Raw genomic sequence first — 21,291 nt, forward strand, 5'->3', positions numbered from 1 at the left:
GATGTTTGTGGTCGTTAGGATGTGTCGTGTTTATCCCGGCGGCGTCGGTCTTATAAAGCACACATTATGTCCATCACATCACTCATCTTCATTTATTATCTATATGCCTGTTGAGTAGAAGATTTTAACTGTTAATAGCGTTATATTGTAGTTTTAATATTGTCCAACCACGTGTATAGGCAGCGTAGAGATGTGTGTGGTATGGTGAGTGTTGGTGTGAGAGGCAGTGTTGTGGAGGAGAGTGGAGGGAGAACACGCCGCCGAGGACGCCTCTACCACACACACACACCACACATCTGCACCTCAACACTGGCCTAGCACCTGAGCACTCACCACACAAGGTGCCCCCAGAGTGACAGTTAACCAGAAGCGTGTGAGAGCCGTGCGGGGAGGCGTGTGTGGAGGAAGATGACCTCGGGTCGTGCCAGGGTTCAGGTGCTTAACCTGCCTGACGAAGAGAGTGATGAGCTCAGGATAACACCATTGTAAGAATATCTGCATAGTTTATGGCTTTATCTTAGTAGCCGGGCCACCGACGGTGTCTTAACATTCAACTAGAGGCTAGACACGTGTAGTCTTAACAGTCATGCATTAGAATTTAAATTTTATGTTTTAAGTGTCCCCCTAAGGGCGAGTTTACTGGGCAGGGCCACTCATCATGTGAGTGGACACAAGACCACTGCAGCATGTACAACACCCTCCCCCCCCCCCCAGAGTAGGAATTGACAGTTGAGAGCCGGGCCCAAAGAGCCAGAGCTCAACCTCCGCAAGCACAATTAGGTGAAAGCAGCTGGGACTTGTTGAACTGTCTCAAGTGAACAGCTTATCAAACAAAGATTACCAAGATTAACATTTACCAACCCCTTAACTTATGCTATCTTGTAGGTGCAAAGTGAAGGAATCTTAAGAACAGTATCTATATTTGACAGATAGTATTTTCCTAACTCAAACAATGTGGGGTTTGAACAAATGTGGGGTGTATTATGCTACACTATTTCTGATGTCTCCTACAAGTTCACATTCCCTCGGGTAGTGGTCAAGGCGGCGACCACTACTCTCGCCACATGTTCTGCAGCTCCGCTTCTCGGCTGTTGTTTCCATCATGAATCTCTATGGGTACTTGTATCCAAGATGAATTTTTGCTATTACTGATTCTATCCCGTGGCTACTTCCCCTTCATCCATAATGATGGGATTGCCAGCTGCAACACATTGTACCAGCTTACAAATTCACTGATTTTTTTTCTAATACTGTACCCTCCTTTCCTCGGTTACCGTGTCATGGTGATGCCTGATAATATTGTACCTCTAATTTCTATAAGTCTTGGGTATGAAGTATTCAATATGGTCTTCTTCAGCACCTTCAGCAGCCAGCACATCTGCTCGTTCATTTCCACACATTCCAACATGGGAGGGGATCCACAGGAATTTTACCACTCTTCCCTGATTGGTTAATAATCTCGCAGCTCTCTTGAGTTCACCAACTAGTGAGGTTTTCTGCCTGTTTTTGACTAAGGCTTTGTAGTGCTGCTTTTGAATTGGTGCAGATCACTGCATGATTAGTGTTTCTTTCAGTGACTCTTAATGCCATAACAATGGCCGTTAGCTCAGCTTGCACTGAAGAAGCATAGTTCTCAATACAGTATGTGCTTTTACTTTATTTCAGTTTTAAAAGGCATTATTCCTAATTACTGTTGCATGTAGCTCCAACCCTGCCATTAGGATTAGATGACCGATCAGTGTAGATTTGATCTAATTCATTTCCGGCTTCTTTATAAATTTCCTCAAGATATTTATGCCTCATTTCTTGTGGTATCATGTTGGATTTTTTCATTATTGCATTTATAATAATCCTGCATGGGATTCTACAGGCATGAGTTCACTGGCTTGCTCAAGTAGGTGAAGTTTTTCGAGGCAGCAGACTAACCTGTGATGCCATTTTTTGCTTTTCCTGTTTCCTTCAGTGAGTAGCACAGAACTCTGCTTTTTCTTGGCAATATCATTGTAATGGCAGTCTCTGGCTCTCTTGATTGCAAGCTTAGCATTCAGTTCCTTAATTCTGCTTTTAACACTGGGGCAGAACAACTCTTCACGTAGATTAGATGTTTTGGCAGTTCTTGGGACTCGAAGAATGATTGCTATGGCTTCATTTTTTATGCTTTCAAGTCTTTCATGTCATTTTGGGAGCAAGTGCACAAGACTGTTGTGGCATAGTCTATTTATTTATTTATTTATTTATGCATATACAAGAATGTACATAAGGAATGTGAGGATACAAATATGGTAATTACAGTCTTGTAAAGCCACTAGCACGCGCAGCGTTTCGGGCAGGTCCTTAATCTAAGAAAATTTTAAGGAGGTAAATACTTGCAAAGTTTATAGACAAAAAAATGAAAACAGATTACATGGAATGAAAAAAAAAGAAGATGAGAGAAAATTATAGGTACAGTATATTAAAGCACATAGGTAGCTATGATTGATTGCAATGACAGCTTAAAATGGTAGTTGACAACAAATTGGTAGGCACAATACAGCAGAAACAATATATGATTGATTGCAATGACAGCTTGAATGGTAGTTGACAAAAATTGGTAGTCACAATACAGCATATGGCTAGCACATAAAAGAAGACAGCAATGAACACAATGATAAGGTTGTTTGATATTACATAAAAATTAGGAGATTGGGTAACACTAGGTACAGAGCAAATTTAAAGCTCGGTGTAGGAAACTAAATAGATGAAGTTAGGTACTTTTTGGTTTTGCTTTTAAATAAGGCAAAAGTTTTACAGTTTTTCAATTCACTAGGGAGTGAGTTCCATAGACTAGGTCCCTTAATTTGCATAGAGTGTTTACACAGATTAAGTTTGACCCTGGGGATATCAAAGAGATATTTATTTCTGGTGTGGTGATAATGGGTCCTATTACATCTGTCCAGGGAGAGTTTCAGAGCATGGTTTGCATTTAAGAACAGGGTTTTGTAAATGTAGTTGACACAAGAGAATGTGTGGAGGGAGTTAATATTTAGCAAGTTTAGGGATTTAAACAAGGGAGCTGAGTGTTGTCTGAAAGCAGAGTTAGTTATTATTCTGATAGCAGATTTTTGCTGTGTGATGATGGGCTTAAGGTGGTTTGCAGTGGTAGACCCCCATGCACAGATACCATAATTAAGATAGGGGTAGATTAGTGCATAATATAGTGAGAGGAGAGCAGAGTTAGGAACATAATATCTGATTTTGGAGAGTATACCAACTGTCTTAGAGACTTTCTTAGTTATGTGTTGAATGTGGGTGCTGAAGTTGAGTCTCTTGTCTAGGAATAGGCCAAGAAACTTGCCATCATTTTTATTACTGATGTTAATGTTGTCTATCTGTAGCTGAATTGCATTTGATGATTTGCTTCCAAATAAGATGTAGTAAGTCTTTTCGATGTTTAATGTTAGTTTGTTCGTTGACATCCATAAGTGGACTTTTTTTAATTCATTATTCACAACATTATTTAGTGTATGTGGGTTGAGGTTTGAGTAGATAAGGGTAGTATCGTCAGCAAACAATATAGGTTTGAGAATATTAGAGACATTAGGCAGATCGTTTATATATATAAGAAATAGAAGAGGTCCTAAGATGCTGCCCTGTGGCACTCCAACGGTAATTGGTAGAGTGGAAGAAGTTGTATCATTGATGGTTACATATTGGTGTCTGTCACTAAGATAGGATCGGATGTAGTCAAGGGCAAGGCCTCGGATTCCATAATGCTGGAGTTTAAGTAAGAGGTAGTTGTGATTAACAGTATCAAAGGCTTTTCTTAGGTCAATGAAGAGTCCAATCGGAAACTCATTTTTGTCAAGGGCTGAGTAGATAATGTCAAGGAGACTAATGATTGCATCATTGGTGCTCTTTTGGGACCGGAAGCCAAACTGGCAGGGGCTGAGTATGTCGAATTTTACGAGGTAGGAATAGAGCTGTTTGTAAATAATTTTTTCAAATATTTTTGATAGAATGGGTAGATTTGATATTGGTCTATAATTGTTTATGTCCGCCGGATTGCCTCCTTTATGGACTGGCGTTACTCTTGCTTTTTTGAGGATATCAGGGAAGGTGTGATACTCTATAGATTTGTTGAACAGTAGTGCTATGGGTGGGGCAAGGGCATGGGAGGCTCTCTTGTACACAATGGACGGAATTTCACTGGTGTTCCCTGCCTTGGTTTTTAGAGAATGTATGATGGACACAACATCTGCCGGGCTGATTGGTGAAAGGAGAAGAGAGTTTGGATAGCTGCCTGAGAGATATGTGTTAATATGTGTCTGAGTCTGTGGGATTTTACTGGCAAGATTAGCACCAACCGATGAAAAGAAACTGTTAAATTCATTTGCCATTTCTAAGTCAGTTGACGGTATACCCCCATCCTTGTAGAGTTTTATTTGGTTATGTGAGTGTTGTTTAGTTCCTAGGATACTAGAGATAGTTTTCCAAGTGCTTTTCATGTTGCCTTTTGCTTCATTGAATCTATTCACATAATATGCAAGTTTTGCCTTTCTTATGATACTGGTAAGCATTGATGAGTACCTTTTAGCTACTTCCTTTGAAACTAGGCCAATCCTAACTTTCTTTTCATATTCATGTTTCTTGTTGATTGAGTTGAGAATGCCACTTGTGAGCCATGGATTGTTTAATCTTTTGTCAGTTACTTGCTTGGTAAGGAGGGGACAATGAATGTTGTAGAGGCTTAGAGTTTTGGAGATGAAGAGGTTAGCTAATGAATTTATATCATGGGTATTATTGAATTCAGAATCCCAGTTAATATTGTAAAGTGCCTCTGTAAGATTGTCTAAAGCTGATTCACTGTGTAGCCTAAATGAAAGTTTCTTGCTTTTTGGTGGTGTTATGTCCATGTTCGCTATGAGAAAGGTAGGATAGTGGTCAGTTGTTCTGTCATAGATTATACCAGATACAAGGGGAGCTGTTATGTTTGTCCATATGTGGTCCAAGGTAGTGGCTGATGTTTGGGTGACTCGGGTAGGTTTGGTGATTGTGGGGATTAGCATACAGGAGTTCATGCTGTTAAGGAAATAGTTAACTTGAGAGCAATTTTGTTGACCCAGGTCAATATTAAAATCTCCTCCCAGAATGAAGTGGTTTTTGTTGAGATTGTTGTTTATAATAAGATTCCTTAGGTTGTCTGAGAAAGAAGCTATGTTAGTATTGGGAAATCTATAGATGGCTCCAATAGTCAAAGAAGATTTAAGGGATTTAATTGAAAACTGAGCAAAAGTATATTCACAGTAGTCATCTCTGTCACTAATAACACTGTTGCAGATAAATGTATCTCGGTAATATATAGCTGTGCCACCACCTTTTTTATTAGGCCTACAGTTATGAATGGCTTTATAACCAGCTAAGTTGTAGAGTTGGGTATAGTCTTTATTTAGCCAAGTTTCTGTTAAAATAATGAACGATAGGTTAGTACCTATTGCTGTGAGTAATGCATTTAAATCGTCAAAATGTTTACCAAGTGATCTAACATTTTGGTTATAAACTGATAGACAGGTGCTATTTTGAAGTTTGTGTTTAGCCTGGTGTGCTGTGAAATACTTGCAATAATGATGATCAATGTGCTGGTTGGTGTAGATATGAGACAGAAGATTTTGATCAGGATCAATATCAGTGTGCATAGGATGCAGAGGGATCACGATACAAGATACACGATAAAGCAAAACACAAGAATAAAAGCAAATACAATAAAATAGTAACAATTTAGAAGTAAAATAAAGATCCAATAGTTAGCCAGGGAGGACACAGAAGTTACATAAAAGAAAAAAAACAAAAAATCAGTAGAGACTGACAATATAAATGTAAAATAAAAAATAATAAGAAAAATGATAATCATAAAAAAAAAAAATGATCTTGAAGATAATTAGCTTAGTAATGGTTAATTAACAGGGTAATAAAAAGCCCTAGGTTTAGTGACAAGGGGATTAACTAAGAACAAATAATTAAGAGTATAAAACAGGCAAAGATGACAAACAAACAAAAATAAAAAAATAAAAATAAAAATAAACACCTTTGGAAAGGAAAGGCAGAGCTTAAGTACACTTTGGTTGTATGTGAGACTACAAATTATGTTCTGGTTATTCAGCTGATATCCCACAGTCATCCAGGAAAGAAGTGAGGTGTGCTTCAGTGGTTATGACATAAGTTTTTCCAGAGTCAGTCTTCCTAGCTATTATTTTACCATCGCGCACAAAACAATGTTTAATAGCAGTGGATCTATTGCAAATTCCACGTAGTTTAAATAAGAGATTTTGTCTGAATCTGGTAAGACATTCGTTCACATAAACCTTGGATTTCATAGCGACTGCAGTAGTGATAAGGTCTGACTTGCGGGAGCAGCTATCTAACTTCACCCTTATCTTTCTGTTGTTTGTACCAGATGATTTGGCACCCACTCTATAAGCTGACTTAATGTCTCTTGCTTCAATTGAATAATTCAACTTAGTACGCAATTCCTGGATCACGATGGCAGTACAGTCTTCTCTGTCAGTTTCATGGGGAAAATCCTGTGATGAGATGATGACAGAATCAAGGAGCTTAAGCTGGTCTGATTCGTCTTGGGTTGCAGTGTGTTGCTGTTGTAGGGAGTTAAAATGGTTCTCTAACTTTTGTAGCATCTCTTCTTGCTTCTTAGAGGTTTCTGCTGGTTTAAAGTTAGTAACCGAGATCTGAAGAGAGCCTAATTCCTGTTCGAGGTGGCCGACTCTGGCAGACAGATCTTGGTTAATCTTGTGCATGGCCAAAGCATCACTCTGAAGCTTCATTATCAGGTCCGACTGCTCTCGGATTATAGACTTTTGGTCGTCATGTATTTGAGTCAATAATCTGAGCCATGGATTATCAGCGAGACGCTTAAAGTCAGTACATGGGGAGGCAGCTCGTTTAAGTTGCTCCATATGGTTATGGTCTATGAGAGAGTGCGCACAGGCTGTGTACATCATTCCAAGCATGGCGGTATAAGCCCCATGTTCATTCCTGGACATAGCTTTCAGGCCCCTGAGATGACTTTTACATGTTCCTATAAGTTGGTTGAGCTCCTCTTTCTCTTGTTAAGAGTTGTACACATGATTTTCATATTCACACAATTCTGATGTATATACAGTATTAGTCTCCTAATAAATAGGAGTTATCAGACTGAGATATACTCATAAGTGGAAATTGGTGAGTACTCTACTCAGGTATGCCTTTTAAATTATAAATGTTTGGTCTAGTTGAGGATATCAATTGTTTTAACTTATCGAATTCAATTATTGTCTTAAAAAGCCTGTGCATACTGTAAGTACAAAATAACAAAGTTTCTTTTGTCTGCATCAAAATATGCCTACATTGGTAGCTTACATCTTTACTTTGCTAATTTTTATTTCAGAATGTTATTTCCCTAAATAATAGAGTAGTTATTGAATTTATGTACTGTACTATGTTCTGAAGGCAATCTAATTGTTTTGTTCTGTTTTCAGAGGTTCTGGACAAGAAGTTGGACGATCATGTCATTTTTTAGAATTCAAAGGAAAAAAAGTCTTGGTAAGTTAAATAATAACTGCATTGGTCCCAGCAGTGTGTGAGGATTTGTTTGAAGTGTATTTGCTGCTCAGTCTCTGAGTTCAAAGCTCAGAATGACTATTCAGTACAGGTATTTGGATTAATGTTTCTGAGCAAGGTTGATACCTGCTTGATGGGGTTCTGGGAGTTCTACTCCCCAAGCCCGGCCCGAGGCCAGACTTGACTTGTGAGAGTTTGGTCCACCAGGCTGTTGCTTGGAGCGGCCCGCAGGCCCACATACCCACCACAGCCCGGTTGGTCCGGCACTCCTTGAAGAAAACAATCTAGTTTCCTCTTGAAGATGTCCACGGTTGTTCCTGTAATATTTCTGATGCTCGCTGGTAGGACGTTGAACAACCGTGGACCTCTGATGTTCATACAGTGTTCTCTGATTGTGCCCATGGCATCTTGTGCCCAAGGTCCTCTCAGTGGCTTCCCTAAGCTACCTGTATATCCCTAGTATGTCTGCCCCTCAATGGTTTTAAGACCCACAGGGACAAGTAACCTTTCAAATTGTGTTTGCCCCATAGTCTAGAACATTGAGGACAGTGGAGCTGCAGACAGTTAGTTGTAATAACATGCATGAAAATTTAACACCCAACCCCCACACCTGAAAATAAAGCAAGTCATGAGATTGCGGTCCATCCTGGACCACACCCCTTTATAATGGCCCAGAACGGACCAAAATGGCATCACTTCCTTTTTCAGATGTGTGAATTGGGTGTCTTGACAGTAGAGATTATTCCTCAATTCACACAGAGGAAAACTGCTTCAAACAATCAATCAAACCTCTAAGACAGCCAGTAATCATTCAGACATTACAGTGACTACCAACTAATCCCGACACTGACACGAGGTGAGAATACAAACTAGTACAACCAGTTTGGGAGTGGTGGCCGCCTTCACTTTGTGCTTGTTGTGCACCAAGAAAAGTACACTCTTCATGTTACATATTGGTTGTTTAATGCTCATTCACCAAATCTGTGTCTGTACAGGGGGTTCCATGCTTTATTATATAATATGCTTTATATTATATAATTATATAACATATATATATATTATATAATATATATTATATAAAAAAAAAAAGGGGGGTGGTAGGAGAAGCGAACACTCTTACGTATTCAGAGTTAAATGGCAAGTTTTTCCCTGAATGCTCTGTGTTCCCTTTTCTGAGGCTGTGGGTCCCTATAATTGCACCAGAGGTGATACCCCCTATTATATAACATATATAATATGCCATGCTTTATTATATAATAATGAATGTGTGTCCTACAGTGAATGTGTGTCCTGTAATGAATGTGTGCACTATAGTATCAATACCCGAATTTGTTTTATTTTTGTATACGTATATAATTTTTATGCAAATACTGAATGTTCAGCAATGATCAAGTAGCACATTTTTGATGAATGAAAATAAAGATGGTCTGCATTGAAAAACCTGCAAATCAGTATTGCTTGCTTGCAGCTGGACTTTGGCATCCATCCTGCGCTGACCGGAATGAGCGCTTTGCCATTTGTCGACCACATTGATCCCGAAAGAGTTGACCTGATGCTGGTCTCTCATTTCCATCTGGATCATGCGGGGGGCTTGCCGTGGTTTTTGATGCGCACACGTTTCAAAGGACGTTGCTTCATGACTCATCCAACAAAAGCCATTTACAAGTGGTTACTTTCAGATTATATTAAAGTCAGGTAAGCCATTAATGTTTTGTAATACCAATACAAGAAAGCAAAGATTGCTTTTGATTTACTTGTGCAGATATTATACTCTATAGATTATTTACACTCGTCCTCTAATCTTCTGATAACCCTCTAATGAAATGTAAATCATAGTATGAATACTATTTTCAAACTTGTGTTTTTTCCAGTATCATTATTAGAATGTTGAAGCTGAATTCTCACCTTTCTGTAAACTAGACAATTTGTGTGTGTATGTTATCCAATATATAATGCTGCACAGATAATTGATGGAAAAATGATACTGTTGTATGTAGATAATTATGGATACTGTTCATGTGATTTGCAATATTTATAAATTTTTGTCTTTGCAATTTTGTTGACAGCAACATTGCCACAGAGCACATGTTGTATTCAGAGAGTGATCTTGAAGCTTCTCTAAACAAGATTAATGTGATCAACTTTCATGAAGAAAAGGAAGTTCACGGCATCAAGTTCTGGTGCTACCATGCTGGACACGTCCTCGGCGCTGCAATGTTCATGATCCAGATTGCTGGTGTGAAGGTACCTTGACTCATTTAATGTATGCTTTGTTAGATATGCAAGAATAGTCTTCAAGAACAAAGCATATCAGAGTATGCAATCATGGCTTTCCAAATGTTGAAATTGTTGATACGTCTGTATTTACTTTTTACGTGTAGTGCTAGAATGAGGTAACCCTAATTTCCTTTATCTAGAGCAAATGTATTTTTATTTAATTATATACTGTATTTATTTCCATAAAAGTATGGAAATCTGTTATTTTTCAGTCTGTTACTCAATCTTTTTCACAACTGTTAGTTTTCACAGAGTTTTGTGATTGATAGTCTTGCAAAGCCAACAACATACTGTATATGGCATTCCAAGCAAATAGTCTGGTGGTTCTTGCAGCAAAGTAAAAATATATTTGGTTAAACTCCTTCTATATCAGCTCAACAAAAAATGCCAAAACATCTCTGGATCTATGACACATTTATATCTGGGTCTGAGAAAGTGTACTGGAAGCAGGCATTACTGTAAATACCTAAGTGTAGTTACAGGATGAGAGCTACGCTTGTGGTGTCTCATCTTCCCAGTACTCTTCGTTGTATAACGCTTTGAAACTACTCAGGTTTTGGCCTCCACCACCTCACTTAACTTGTTCCAACTGTCTACCACTCTGTTTGCAAAAGAAAACTTTCTAATATGTTTTTGGCACCTTTGTTTCCTTAGCTTTAATTGGCCCCACTGTGCAGAGGTCCTGTGGAGGGTAAATGGGGAATAAAAGCATTTGGAAATGTCACATGTGATTTGTGATGGTTAATTTGATAAATTGTGATCGTGCACGATGAAACCTGAGTGAACTGCTGTGAGGTTTGTTAGGGCAGGTTTGTTGTTTGAGCAATAATGAAGGAAGATGGATAGTAATAAATAGAGAATTGCATGGATTGTTTGTCATGAAATAAGGAAATAATAACCATGATGCCTGTTCATGAAACAACGTACCTTAGGTATGATATTAGGAATAAATAATCATGGAGCTTGTCCAAGAAACTAGGATCATGCAAGTCTCTATTCATTACTATGCATACTCCCTCATTTTTTGCCCTCCTGTCTTAACAATCCTTGTAGTGTTCCATACATTTGACTGTAAGACTTTTTCCACGGTGCCAGAGTGTAAAGCTTGGTTGAAAGCTTAGGGAAAGAGTGAAGTTGTGTGCTGTGTTCTGGTATGCACTGTATGATAAGAGACCGGGAAGGTCCTGGGAAGGTCATATATTGGTTAAGGGCTCATTAAGTCTCACAGATTTGTTCTTCCTGACAATGAGAAACTATGAGGAGAGTAGTCTAGTTGAATAATGTATGTAGTGCAGTATAGGTAGAATTGAGAGAATCTAGAAGTTTAAGTATAAATATTTAAGAATGATAATGAGATTCAAAGTTTTAATTGTCTTTTGTGTAGGTGAATGAAAGCTGGAGAATGACAAGGGTGACCTGGTATCTGTGGTAAAATACCAAGGTTAATGTTGGCTTTGTGTGATGAATCCAGTCCATTCTCAAGATATGACTAGCATTAAATTTGAAGTTATTTTTCCTAGTGAGAAGTGTACGACTTGGCAAATAATCATAATTTATTGAGGCCGGAGCTCATTAGTCCGTAGAAACGTAAATATTGTGGTGCTTTAAATAGCACTAAAGCACTGGAATTTTGTTGCTGTGGTTGTTATTGTTAAAATTGTGGCTCAAAGTGTAAGGACAAGTTGGATGAATTGTCTTCAGCAAGTATGATGAATAATGATAAAGCATTCCAGGAGTGGAGAATGTTTTTATTTTGGCCTACAAGATGTGTTTTATGGTCAACTTAAATATATATAAGTGAAGGAGGCTGTGTTGTACTTGATCCATCCATATCATATAAACATGGATCTACAGATCATAGACAAATACTCTTGTTTCATGATCCACATCTTCATTTTGTTTGGCTAATGTATTGAATTCTCTCTCTTGTAGATACTGTACACTGGAGATTTTTCAAGGCAAGAGGATCGTCACTTAATGATGGCAGAAATACCACAGATTCGACCAGATGTTTTGATGATCGAGTCAACGTATGGAGTGAGCATTCATGAGCCTCGAGAAAGCAGAGAATCCCGTTTCACCACAACTGTCCATACTATTGTTAGTCGCGGTGGTCGCTGCTTAATACCTGTCTTTGCTCTTGGACGAGCACAGGAACTTCTCCTCATTTTAGGTATTGTTAGTTTAATTGTAATTAATTTATTATTTATGACTACACATTATGGATAATTTGTCTTGAAAAAGAGCTGCATGAATAATGGATCAGAGTTAGGTTATACACTGTATAATAACTGCTCAGAAAGGAGCATGTTATCTAATCCAGTGCTCAGAAAGGAGCATGTTATCTAATCCAGTGCTCAGAAAGGAGCATGTTATCTAATCCAGTGCCTTATTTGTAAATAATGTATTTTGTTGAATTTTTGTAAATGTTTGGGTGGTTCATTCTTGATGTGATATTTATTGCTCAGCTAGTCAATACCTAGCTAGGTAGCTCAGCTTGCCTGGTATTTTGGAGTTTCAATAATTTACACTACAGTTTGTGACTAAATTGATTTATATCCAGTCCACTGGATGTTACATAACACTGGAATTTGTTTCAATGATGTTGTACTGTATAATTCTCTGGCATATCCAAGTCAAATTCATCTTGGGGGTTGACTCATTAGTAGATTCCTATATGGGAGTGTCAATATATGCTAATTCACTAAAGGCTTCATAGAATTTTGTATCCTTTGCAGACGAGTACTGGCAACAGCACCCTGAGCTGCACGAGGTTCCCATCTACTATGCCTCGGCACTGGCCAAGAAGTGCATGAGCGTTTACCAGACGTATACACATGCTATGAATGAAAGAATTCAGCGACAAATTTCGATTAGTAACCCCTTTCAGTTTAAGCATATTTCAAACCTAAAGGTGAGTAATATATTGCATTTTCTATTATTTTCTTTGATTACATGGTATATAATTAATGAGGAACAGTATAATCTCTAATGCCTAGACACTATACAGTAATTCCAAAGACAATCTCGTTTGGTGAATAATCCAAATTTTTTATTTTCTGGGAGGGTGCCCACTCGGTGTCTTTCCAAGGTATCCACCTGGAATTCGTGGCCCAAGGGCTGTATGTTAGGCCCCTATGAATGAATAACTTTACAAATCACGTAATTCACATAACTCAATTGTTTAAAAAAAGACGTTTCAATTGATGATTGGCTGGCATACTCCATTACAACCATAGAGTAGTTAAAAGGATATGAATATAATATTCAATGGTGTTGGGCTCTGGGTGATGACATATGGCCTAATTGGCACCACATTGACGAGAATATAGATTGAAAGATGAAGTGCCCTGGGCCCACCAGCACACTTTTTTTTTCTTCCATAAAAATGGACAAATATCAAATAATACTTAGAGTAATCAGCTACTTGGTAACATTGCCCAAGTAATATGGCCTGAATATATTCCTCTGCAAAATTATGCATAATATAACCGATGATTAATCATTACATATTATTATGATATGAGCTGTCTGCATGTTTGTTTATCCTTTTGAATAGCCACACTGACCAGAAGACTGGTTTGGCTAAAACCATTGAGCTGGTTTGACCTGGGAGGTCAAATGGAGGGCACCTGACAGCTGAGTAGACAGCACTTCAGATTTGTAGTCCTGAGGTTCTGGGTTCGATCCCCGGCGGAGGCGGAGACAAATGGGCAAAATGTTTCTTTCACCCTGATGCCCTTGTTACCTAGCAGTAAATAGGTATCTGAGAGTTAGACAGCTGCTACAGGCTGCTTCCTGGGGGGGTGTAACAAAAAGGAGGCCTGGTCGAGGACCGGGTCGCGTGGACGCTAAGCCCCAAAATCATCTCGAGATAACCTTAAGATAGGAGCCCAAAAACAGTTAAATCTGGCCCTCCCTGTTAAAAAGAGGAAATTCATTACATTCAATTTCTGTATTTTTTGGGCATCACAGCTCGATCTCCATTCTTTGTGTTCAGCGTGTTTACAGGTTGACTGGGCCATTCCTCGAGAGCTGAGGCTCTTGGGGCCCCAAGTCTGCGCCTTGTTTGTTGCCTGCTTTGGTTCTGCATATATACCTGTAAAAAGCCTTGTCTGCTGCCAGTGGTTGTCACTGAGGAAGCTGGAGATCTCTCTGGTGGCTTCTCTCAGTTGTGGGTTGATCTCTAATCCCCCATGTGCTTTTGGTCCAATACGAGGGGGGGGGGGGGGCAAATTTTTTTGAAAAGGTTCTTGTTTCGCGTCGATCAAAAAAGTTAGCCAGGAGCTTGGCATATTTACCCTGCCTCAGTGCACTTTGCAAGGTTCCTTCCCCCAGAAAGGGACATTTCACTACTGCACATTGAATGCTGTATTTTTCCACAACCACATAGCAACTTTGATGTTTATTTATTACATTTTAATTCTTCTTTAGGGCATGGACCAGTTTGAGGACATAGGCCCGTGTGTTATTATGGCTTCTCCGGGTATGATGCAGAGTGGACTCTCTCGGGAACTGTTTGAAATGTGGTGTCCCGACCCTAAGAATGGAGTCATAATTGCTGGTGAGTATAAAACTGTGAAATAATGATATATGTCATCACCTGCTTAAGCTATGACACTGAAAGGTATGTTTGTGGTTAATAATATACAACAGTAATTGAAACGATGTTGTGATCTGTTTTCAGGTTATTGCGTGGAGGGTACTTTAGCCAAAGAGATTTTAAAGGAGCCTGAAGAGGTGACGACTATGTCTGGCCAGAGACTTCCAATGAAGTGTTCAGTGGAATACATCTCCTTCTCTGCTCACACAGATTTTGAACAGACCTCACACTTCATACGGACTATTCGACCTCCGAATGTGGTAACTATTTGATACCAAAACACATTATACTCGATATATTTCGTCAATTAAAAGTTATGCCCTGTAAGGTAAAAATTAATTTCACGTACGTACTTTGTTGTAATGGGATGCTTGAAGGTGTTTAATATCTCTTGTTAAATTACTTGTGTTTCAAGTAATTATACTCATTTGTATCACCACCATACTGTGAACATGGGGGTTTAGTAGAATTTTTCTACACCTTTACATTGAGTTGCTTCCTAAGGTAATGATCAGTTATGTTATGAGAGACTATTCATATACTGTAGAGTCAGGCAGAACAACACTGGCAGATACCACACAAATCTTTTTCATCATCTTTGCAAGGTCATTAAGGTGCTTGGGAGGCACTGGAGAAAGTGTAGTCTTGTCCATAGTAACTGCCAGAGGTTCATTCAAATAGCCTCAAAGCCTTACTGCATTGCATATGTATTATAAATTTTTAATACTTTTTATATGTTGACAAGGTTTTGTGTGATATGGCCTAACTGCCTGGTGACGTACAGTTCCATTTTCAGCTCTAATTCAGTTTGGGCTTTAGCAGTAGGTTTGTGCTCTTGAAGTTTACTACTACATTTGTGGTTTTTACCTGATTTACCTGATCTAACCCTAGTGGCCTTGATGAGGGCAGGAAGCCGGCAGCCTGTCTAAGGGGTCCCCCCCTTTGCCTTTGTTCATAAAAGTTTATAGATGCTTGGCTCGAGGACTAGGTGTTTGTGATGGGTACTTCTTGGGGACACTTGGTTTGCTCTGTGTAGGGTTATAACACACACAAGGGCAATTGGGGGAAAGAAAGAAGGTGGAAGACGTTAAGGGGCCAGGAGCACAGTTTATGTATATAAACACAAAGGGCTCCACCCCTGCGAGAGACTTGAACCTAGAAGGCCCAGGTGTTCGCGCACCAAGACACAACCAGTACTCTGACCACTCCACACAGATCCTTGAAAAAGAGACCAAAACTCGGGAGTTTATACCCAACATCTTGACCTCCCAAGGATGCCAGCAATGGTAAGAGACCAGAATTCGTTTTTCATCAGTCAATCGCATTTACTAGGGAGAACGCGAGCCACATATTTACAGATACTTGCATAAGTATTGTGTGTTTACCAATGATTTGTGAGTTTATGCAAGTGTTCGTGTATATATTATGTACAGGTATATCAACAAGTCCTTGGACAGTTTGTCAGGCTCTGCTTTGGCTATAGTATGGCGAGGGATTCCAGTGATAGGAAAATTGAAATACAAAGATAAATACAGTACAGAAAATAAAACTGCCAAAGTGTGATGTGAAGGGTATACAGGATGGATCACATGTACGCACAAAACATTGATCAATCATACCCAAGGCACATCCATGAATGCCTACACCCCAGAAATGAGTTCCAAAGGACTGTGATTGTGGTGGTACATAGTGAAATGGACTATAACTCTATGCATTGCCATCTCTAATCCAAAAGAACAGCCACCACACAAGACTTGTATGACCAACTGTCTTGAAAGTTGGGCAGGAAGAGTGAATAGTGACTTCAGTGTGGCTATCCTGTTGCGGGTTAGGTATATGTGGCAGCCAGTAAAGGCCAGTCAGGTCAACTGGTACTGTACCCGCCAAACACACACCGAAACTACGACGTTGGTACAACGTTCGAACAAGTTTTAACACCTCCTAACCAGTTATAACAACCAATATAGCAAGTTGTAACAACGTTCTAATACGTCATAAACACGTTAAGCCAAGATGTAACAACTTTATTACAAGTTGTAACAAGCTGAAAATGGAGACAGTTTCGGTTTGTGTTTCCAGGGTAATTACCAAGAGTGCTCCACTAGCGCTCATTTACAATAACAAGAAGGGAATGGAATAGAGGTCTTACGAATCAACATTCTGGAGGTCAGTCTGGGATGTATTGAATGTTTTCTCTGAATGAATTGGTGTAATTCTGCAGGGATGTTGACAGCTTCTCTGTAGCTGTGGTGCCAGTACTGGTAATTGACTTGTCCTGACCGGTCATGATCACTTATGGTGGACTCCAAACAATCTAAGCTTGGGGAAAGGCCAGGTTAGGAAGCTTAGAATTCTTCATTTAATGGAAACCTTGATTTGATGGGATAAAAATGTTCCCAATTTAGTTCCACTTTGTTATTTTGCTTTGTTTGTTCATACTAAAAAACTGCAAAGGAAAAGTGCCTTTTGTAAGTTTTTCTTGTCATATTCATTTCTAATGAAACTTTAAACATTATACCATCAGGTTTTGGTGCACGGAGAAATGACAGAAATGTCTCGGCTGAAAGCTGCCTTGGAGCGAGAATATGAAGGTAGTACAGAAAGTCCTGTTAAGGTGTTCAACCCAAAGAATCTGGATGCTGTCACTTTCCACTTTAGGGGAGAGAAGATGGCCAAGGTAAGCTAACCTAACCATTACATTGTTTTTATAGAATGCCATTTTTTTTTTTTTAAATAGCTTAGAACTTGCAATTGTAGTAATTAACAAGAGTAAGAACAGTGGCAATAACAGTATCAGCTGTAATATTGGTACAAATATTAGCTCTAATATCACTAATAATAATAATGGCAACATCAGCTCACCAGCAGCAGCAGCTGTATAATAGAAGCTGCTGTGTATGAGAAAATGTTGATCATGATTTTAAATTGGAGAAGATTTTATGACCAAGTTGACTATGGTTTAGGGACTGTTTAGATCCTGTAAATAAATCTATATCCTGCCTGTCCAAGAGGGTGAACCAATCATCCTTTTGCATTTCAATGATGGGAAAAATGCCCAAGTTGCTGTGACCCTGAATATACTGGTCCCTGACAAAGGATTTTGTTTTCTGCGTACATGAAAGGACCTGGGAGTTATGATTCACCAGTCATTTAAAGTCACTCAGCAAGTTGGAGTTGCAGTAAAAAAAAAAAAAAAAGCCAATCCCATAGAATACTCTAACCCTTAAACCGCACAACACATCAATAGCTGGGGGTGAGTAACTGTCGTGGAATTGTGCACCACAGCTACTGATGTGTTGGAGTACCGCCCAAGATTTAAATGGCCCACGGGTTGTGGGGGCGGGGGTACCCATATTCTGCCCAGTGCTGATAGTAAACATGCCATCTTGCAAAAAAATCCAGCATAGGTTGGCATTGTGTAGGGGCCTCGGTTACCCAGCAGACACGATGGTGAGTGCATCACATCCCAACACCCGACCACGCTCAATGCACTGCACCACGCAATCATTGACTGAAGATGAAATCCATACTGAATTATTTTATGATGGTGAAGAAAGTGATATTGATGACTCTGATGTTGATAAAGACTACACGGGAGTCCGATGGGAATCTAACAGTGATAATGAGATACAGCCTGCTCCCAGGGCGAGGCCTACACATTCAGTACTGATTCCACTGCCTCCTCGCCCACACACTACACCAATTCGCTCCCGACCACACAGTTCTTGTGATTATTTGCAGTATGAGGATATTTTTGTCGACGAGTCGGAGGAAGGTGACTTTCTGGTTTTAGTGAAGTTGAATCAGAAAATAGTGTTGCTAGTGCCAGTGGTTTTACCAAGTGATGTTTTGTAGCATCGGCAGCGTCTCACCCAGCCAAATGCTGCCGCATGGCACTACATGGAAACAATAAAGAACAAAGGTCCTCATGTTCACGTGATATTACCTTATCTTCAGTTCACGCCCATACTGTGCATAGATGGGCTTCAGCTCCTGGTCCACGGTGTGCAATGATTCCTCTCTGTGGTGCCGCTGTTGCGTCTCACAAGACACCAGGTGTGTGTGTGTGTGTGTGTGGAGATTTTGTTTTGTTCCACTAATTCCTGCCTTTGACAATAAAGATGTTGGGATTGCAGACCTTTTCCCTGATGCTGCTGAGGACATGTGTGAAATGGACTTTTTTACTGCAGATTTTGATGTTCATAGAACATATTGTTCAGGAAACAAACATTTATGCAGCTTATCTCATCGAACATGAGTTAACAGATTTTTCACGCTTACAGCATTGAAAAAACACTAATGTAGGTGAAATGTGTTTCTTGCACTATGTATGTTGATGAAACAGTGTAAAACACGTCATCTCAGATTATTGGAGCAAAGACCACACTGTTCCAACACTTTTATTCGGGATATATATGTCTCGAGACAGGTTTCAGGTATTCCTCAGGTGTCTTCATTTTGCAAGTACTGTAATGAAGACCAGACACAGGATAATAGACTTTGGAGAGTGAGGCACGTTCTGAACGAACTGACTGGAAAGTTCAGAGATTTCTACGTACACCAGCTCAGAAGCTGGCGATTGATGATTACCTTGTGCTTATCAAAGGACGTGTTACCTGCAAGCAGTATATGCCCTCCAAACGCCACAGATTTGGATTGAAATTCTTTGTTCTCTGTGACTGTGAAAGAGGAATTGTTACACATGATTCTGTGTTCTGCTAGCAATGTAGACATTCCCAGTAATGACCAACATGGTTTCTCAGGTAGTGTGGTAAAGACAATGATGGCACCATGGCTGAACAAGGGCCACATTTTATACACAGATAACTATTATACAAGTCCCTTGCTAACTAGGTTCTTGCTTGAAAATAGAACTGAAGTGGGTGTGTGGCACAGTAAAGGCAAGAAGGGAAATGCCAGTGTTTGACAATAATATTAAAGTAGGTGACTGCCAGCTAAGAAAAACTGATCAGATACTCTCAGTGCGGTGGAAAGACAGGAGAGACGTGAATATGTTGAGAACTGTTCACAATGGTACAATGGTGAACAGTGGCAAGGTAATCAAAACGACGAAACAACCAATATATAAACCAGATTGTGTTATGGACTATAACATAAACATGCATTTGGTTGACAAATGTGACACGAGTGTGGGTGCTGTCGAGTGTGTATGGAAAACACTGAAGTGGACCAAAAAGATGTTTTTTCACCTTGTTGACGTAACCATGCTGAACAGTTTTAATGTGTATCTGGTGAAAACAGGTCATAAACCAGCATTCCGTGTGTTTAGTTTTCAGTTGTGACAGTTACTAAAAAAGTTTGGCAGACATTCCTGGCATACAAAGACCCATTCAGAACCCAGTATTGCACCATGCTGCTACGCCCAGACTCTCTCACAGGGAGGGCTTTCAAGTACACAGACTAAAATATTTGCCATCATCTGGAAAGCATGCAATAGCCCAGCAAGAGTGCATGGTTTGTAGAACCACACAAACAGAAACGTAAAGTGGTACAAGCATGGTGTGAAGTGTGTTCCGTCCTGTTGTCATGTCAACTGCTTCAACGACTACCACTATCTCCAGGACTTCTAAATGTCCCATAGTGGTGTCAAAACTTGCACATATTGAGTGAGTGCATGTATATATTGATGAAAATCTGAATACATATTATATATGATGTAAAAGAAAACATTTGTGTTCACATAATTGTGACACTAATATGGGATTGTGTGTTGAATGAATACAAGTTGTATTGTAATACAACATCAAGTAACATAGTGAACAATATCAGTGAGAAAAATTGTGGTAAAATATGCCTAGACACCATAAATAATGCAGCGAAAATAAATTCGTGGCAACTCCGGCTGCTTGAAGGCTGCGCACGTCGCCTCTGGGACGCACACTGCTTGAGCACACACTTGCTCTGACGTCATCGCCCAACTTCTCGACTCATTTATAACATTGGTAAGTAAATTTTTTTTTTCCATTGATCAGGAAACACAAATGAACACTTATAAGACAAAATAATTTTTTGGAATTTTGTTTTTCTTGCGCCTGGGCGTGTTGCAGGCTGAAATTGCAAGAGCAATGAAAAGGAAAGAGGTTATTAAACTGTGCCAGTCTCTGGTGCCCCATTTGGACTACTGTATCCAAACAGACCTTGCATTAAAAAGGACGTACAGGTATCTACATTGGCGAAATTTCATTGCCGAGAGACAAAAATCATCCCAGAAATAAGTCAGCTCTCATACCAGGAACAGTTTAGGGCCTCAGAACTAACATTACAAACCAGACATAACAAAGCTGATCTCATTGAGACTTTTGACATACTGAACTCAAGTCTCATTAATACAAAAAATAATTATTCATTAATTTTCTGCAGTTTACTATTTTTGTCAGACATGGAGACATTAATAAAGCAAGGAGCAAATTAAATACTACATTTTCTCTTGTTATTATTTAGTTTCAACAAATATCTTGGTATAGGAGCTGCCGAGTGAGATCTTTTCTGCCACAGTTCTCTGTAGGTTATCAGTCATTTCTTTTAGGTTCACCACATTGTTTTGCCATGTACTCGTGACAGGTGATGGGCGAGCTGGCTGTTTACAAGCCCAAGGAGAATGGAATCGTCTCTGGTGTTTTGGTCAAACGTAACTTCAACTGTCATATCATTTCTCCAAAAGAATTAGGCAGTAAGTACAGTATTTTCATTAATTTTTATCTATATAATCTACCTCTTATGTTTACATAGAATCAGCGTTGCAAATTTAATCCATGCAGTTCGCTTGGGTGTGATCTACCTTCTTGGTGGTGTTTTCTCTT

The 21,291-nt window shown here is 39.4% G+C and overlaps 1 protein-coding gene across 2 annotated transcripts in view; it reads left to right on the forward strand.

Annotated features, from left to right (window-relative positions):
* Nucleotides 1-21,291, forward strand: part of Cpsf73 (cleavage and polyadenylation specificity factor 73) — a 36,814-nt gene continuing 15,523 nt past the window's right edge. The window contains exons 1-10 of one of the 2 annotated variants that reach the window (XM_069304275.1): nucleotides 1-485; nucleotides 7,509-7,572; nucleotides 9,059-9,285; nucleotides 9,657-9,834; nucleotides 11,800-12,040; nucleotides 12,606-12,781; nucleotides 14,302-14,431; nucleotides 14,555-14,730; nucleotides 16,995-17,147; nucleotides 21,053-21,161. In XM_069304275.1, the coding sequence (XP_069160376.1) occupies nucleotides 409-485; nucleotides 7,509-7,572; nucleotides 9,059-9,285; nucleotides 9,657-9,834; nucleotides 11,800-12,040; nucleotides 12,606-12,781; nucleotides 14,302-14,431; nucleotides 14,555-14,730; nucleotides 16,995-17,147; nucleotides 21,053-21,161 (1,531 nt within the window). In that variant the 5' untranslated portion in view covers nucleotides 1-408. Of the gene's footprint in view, nucleotides 486-7,508; nucleotides 7,573-8,316; nucleotides 8,447-9,058; nucleotides 9,286-9,656; nucleotides 9,835-11,799; nucleotides 12,041-12,605; nucleotides 12,782-14,301; nucleotides 14,432-14,554; nucleotides 14,731-16,994; nucleotides 17,148-21,052; nucleotides 21,162-21,291 lie in introns of those variants that run through there. The other variant, XM_069304276.1, reaches the window with a different exon arrangement.

This window comes from Procambarus clarkii, chromosome 52, assembly GCF_040958095.1.
Source record: "Procambarus clarkii isolate CNS0578487 chromosome 52, FALCON_Pclarkii_2.0, whole genome shotgun sequence".
In the NCBI taxonomy this organism is placed as follows: domain Eukaryota; kingdom Metazoa; phylum Arthropoda; class Malacostraca; order Decapoda; family Cambaridae; genus Procambarus; species Procambarus clarkii.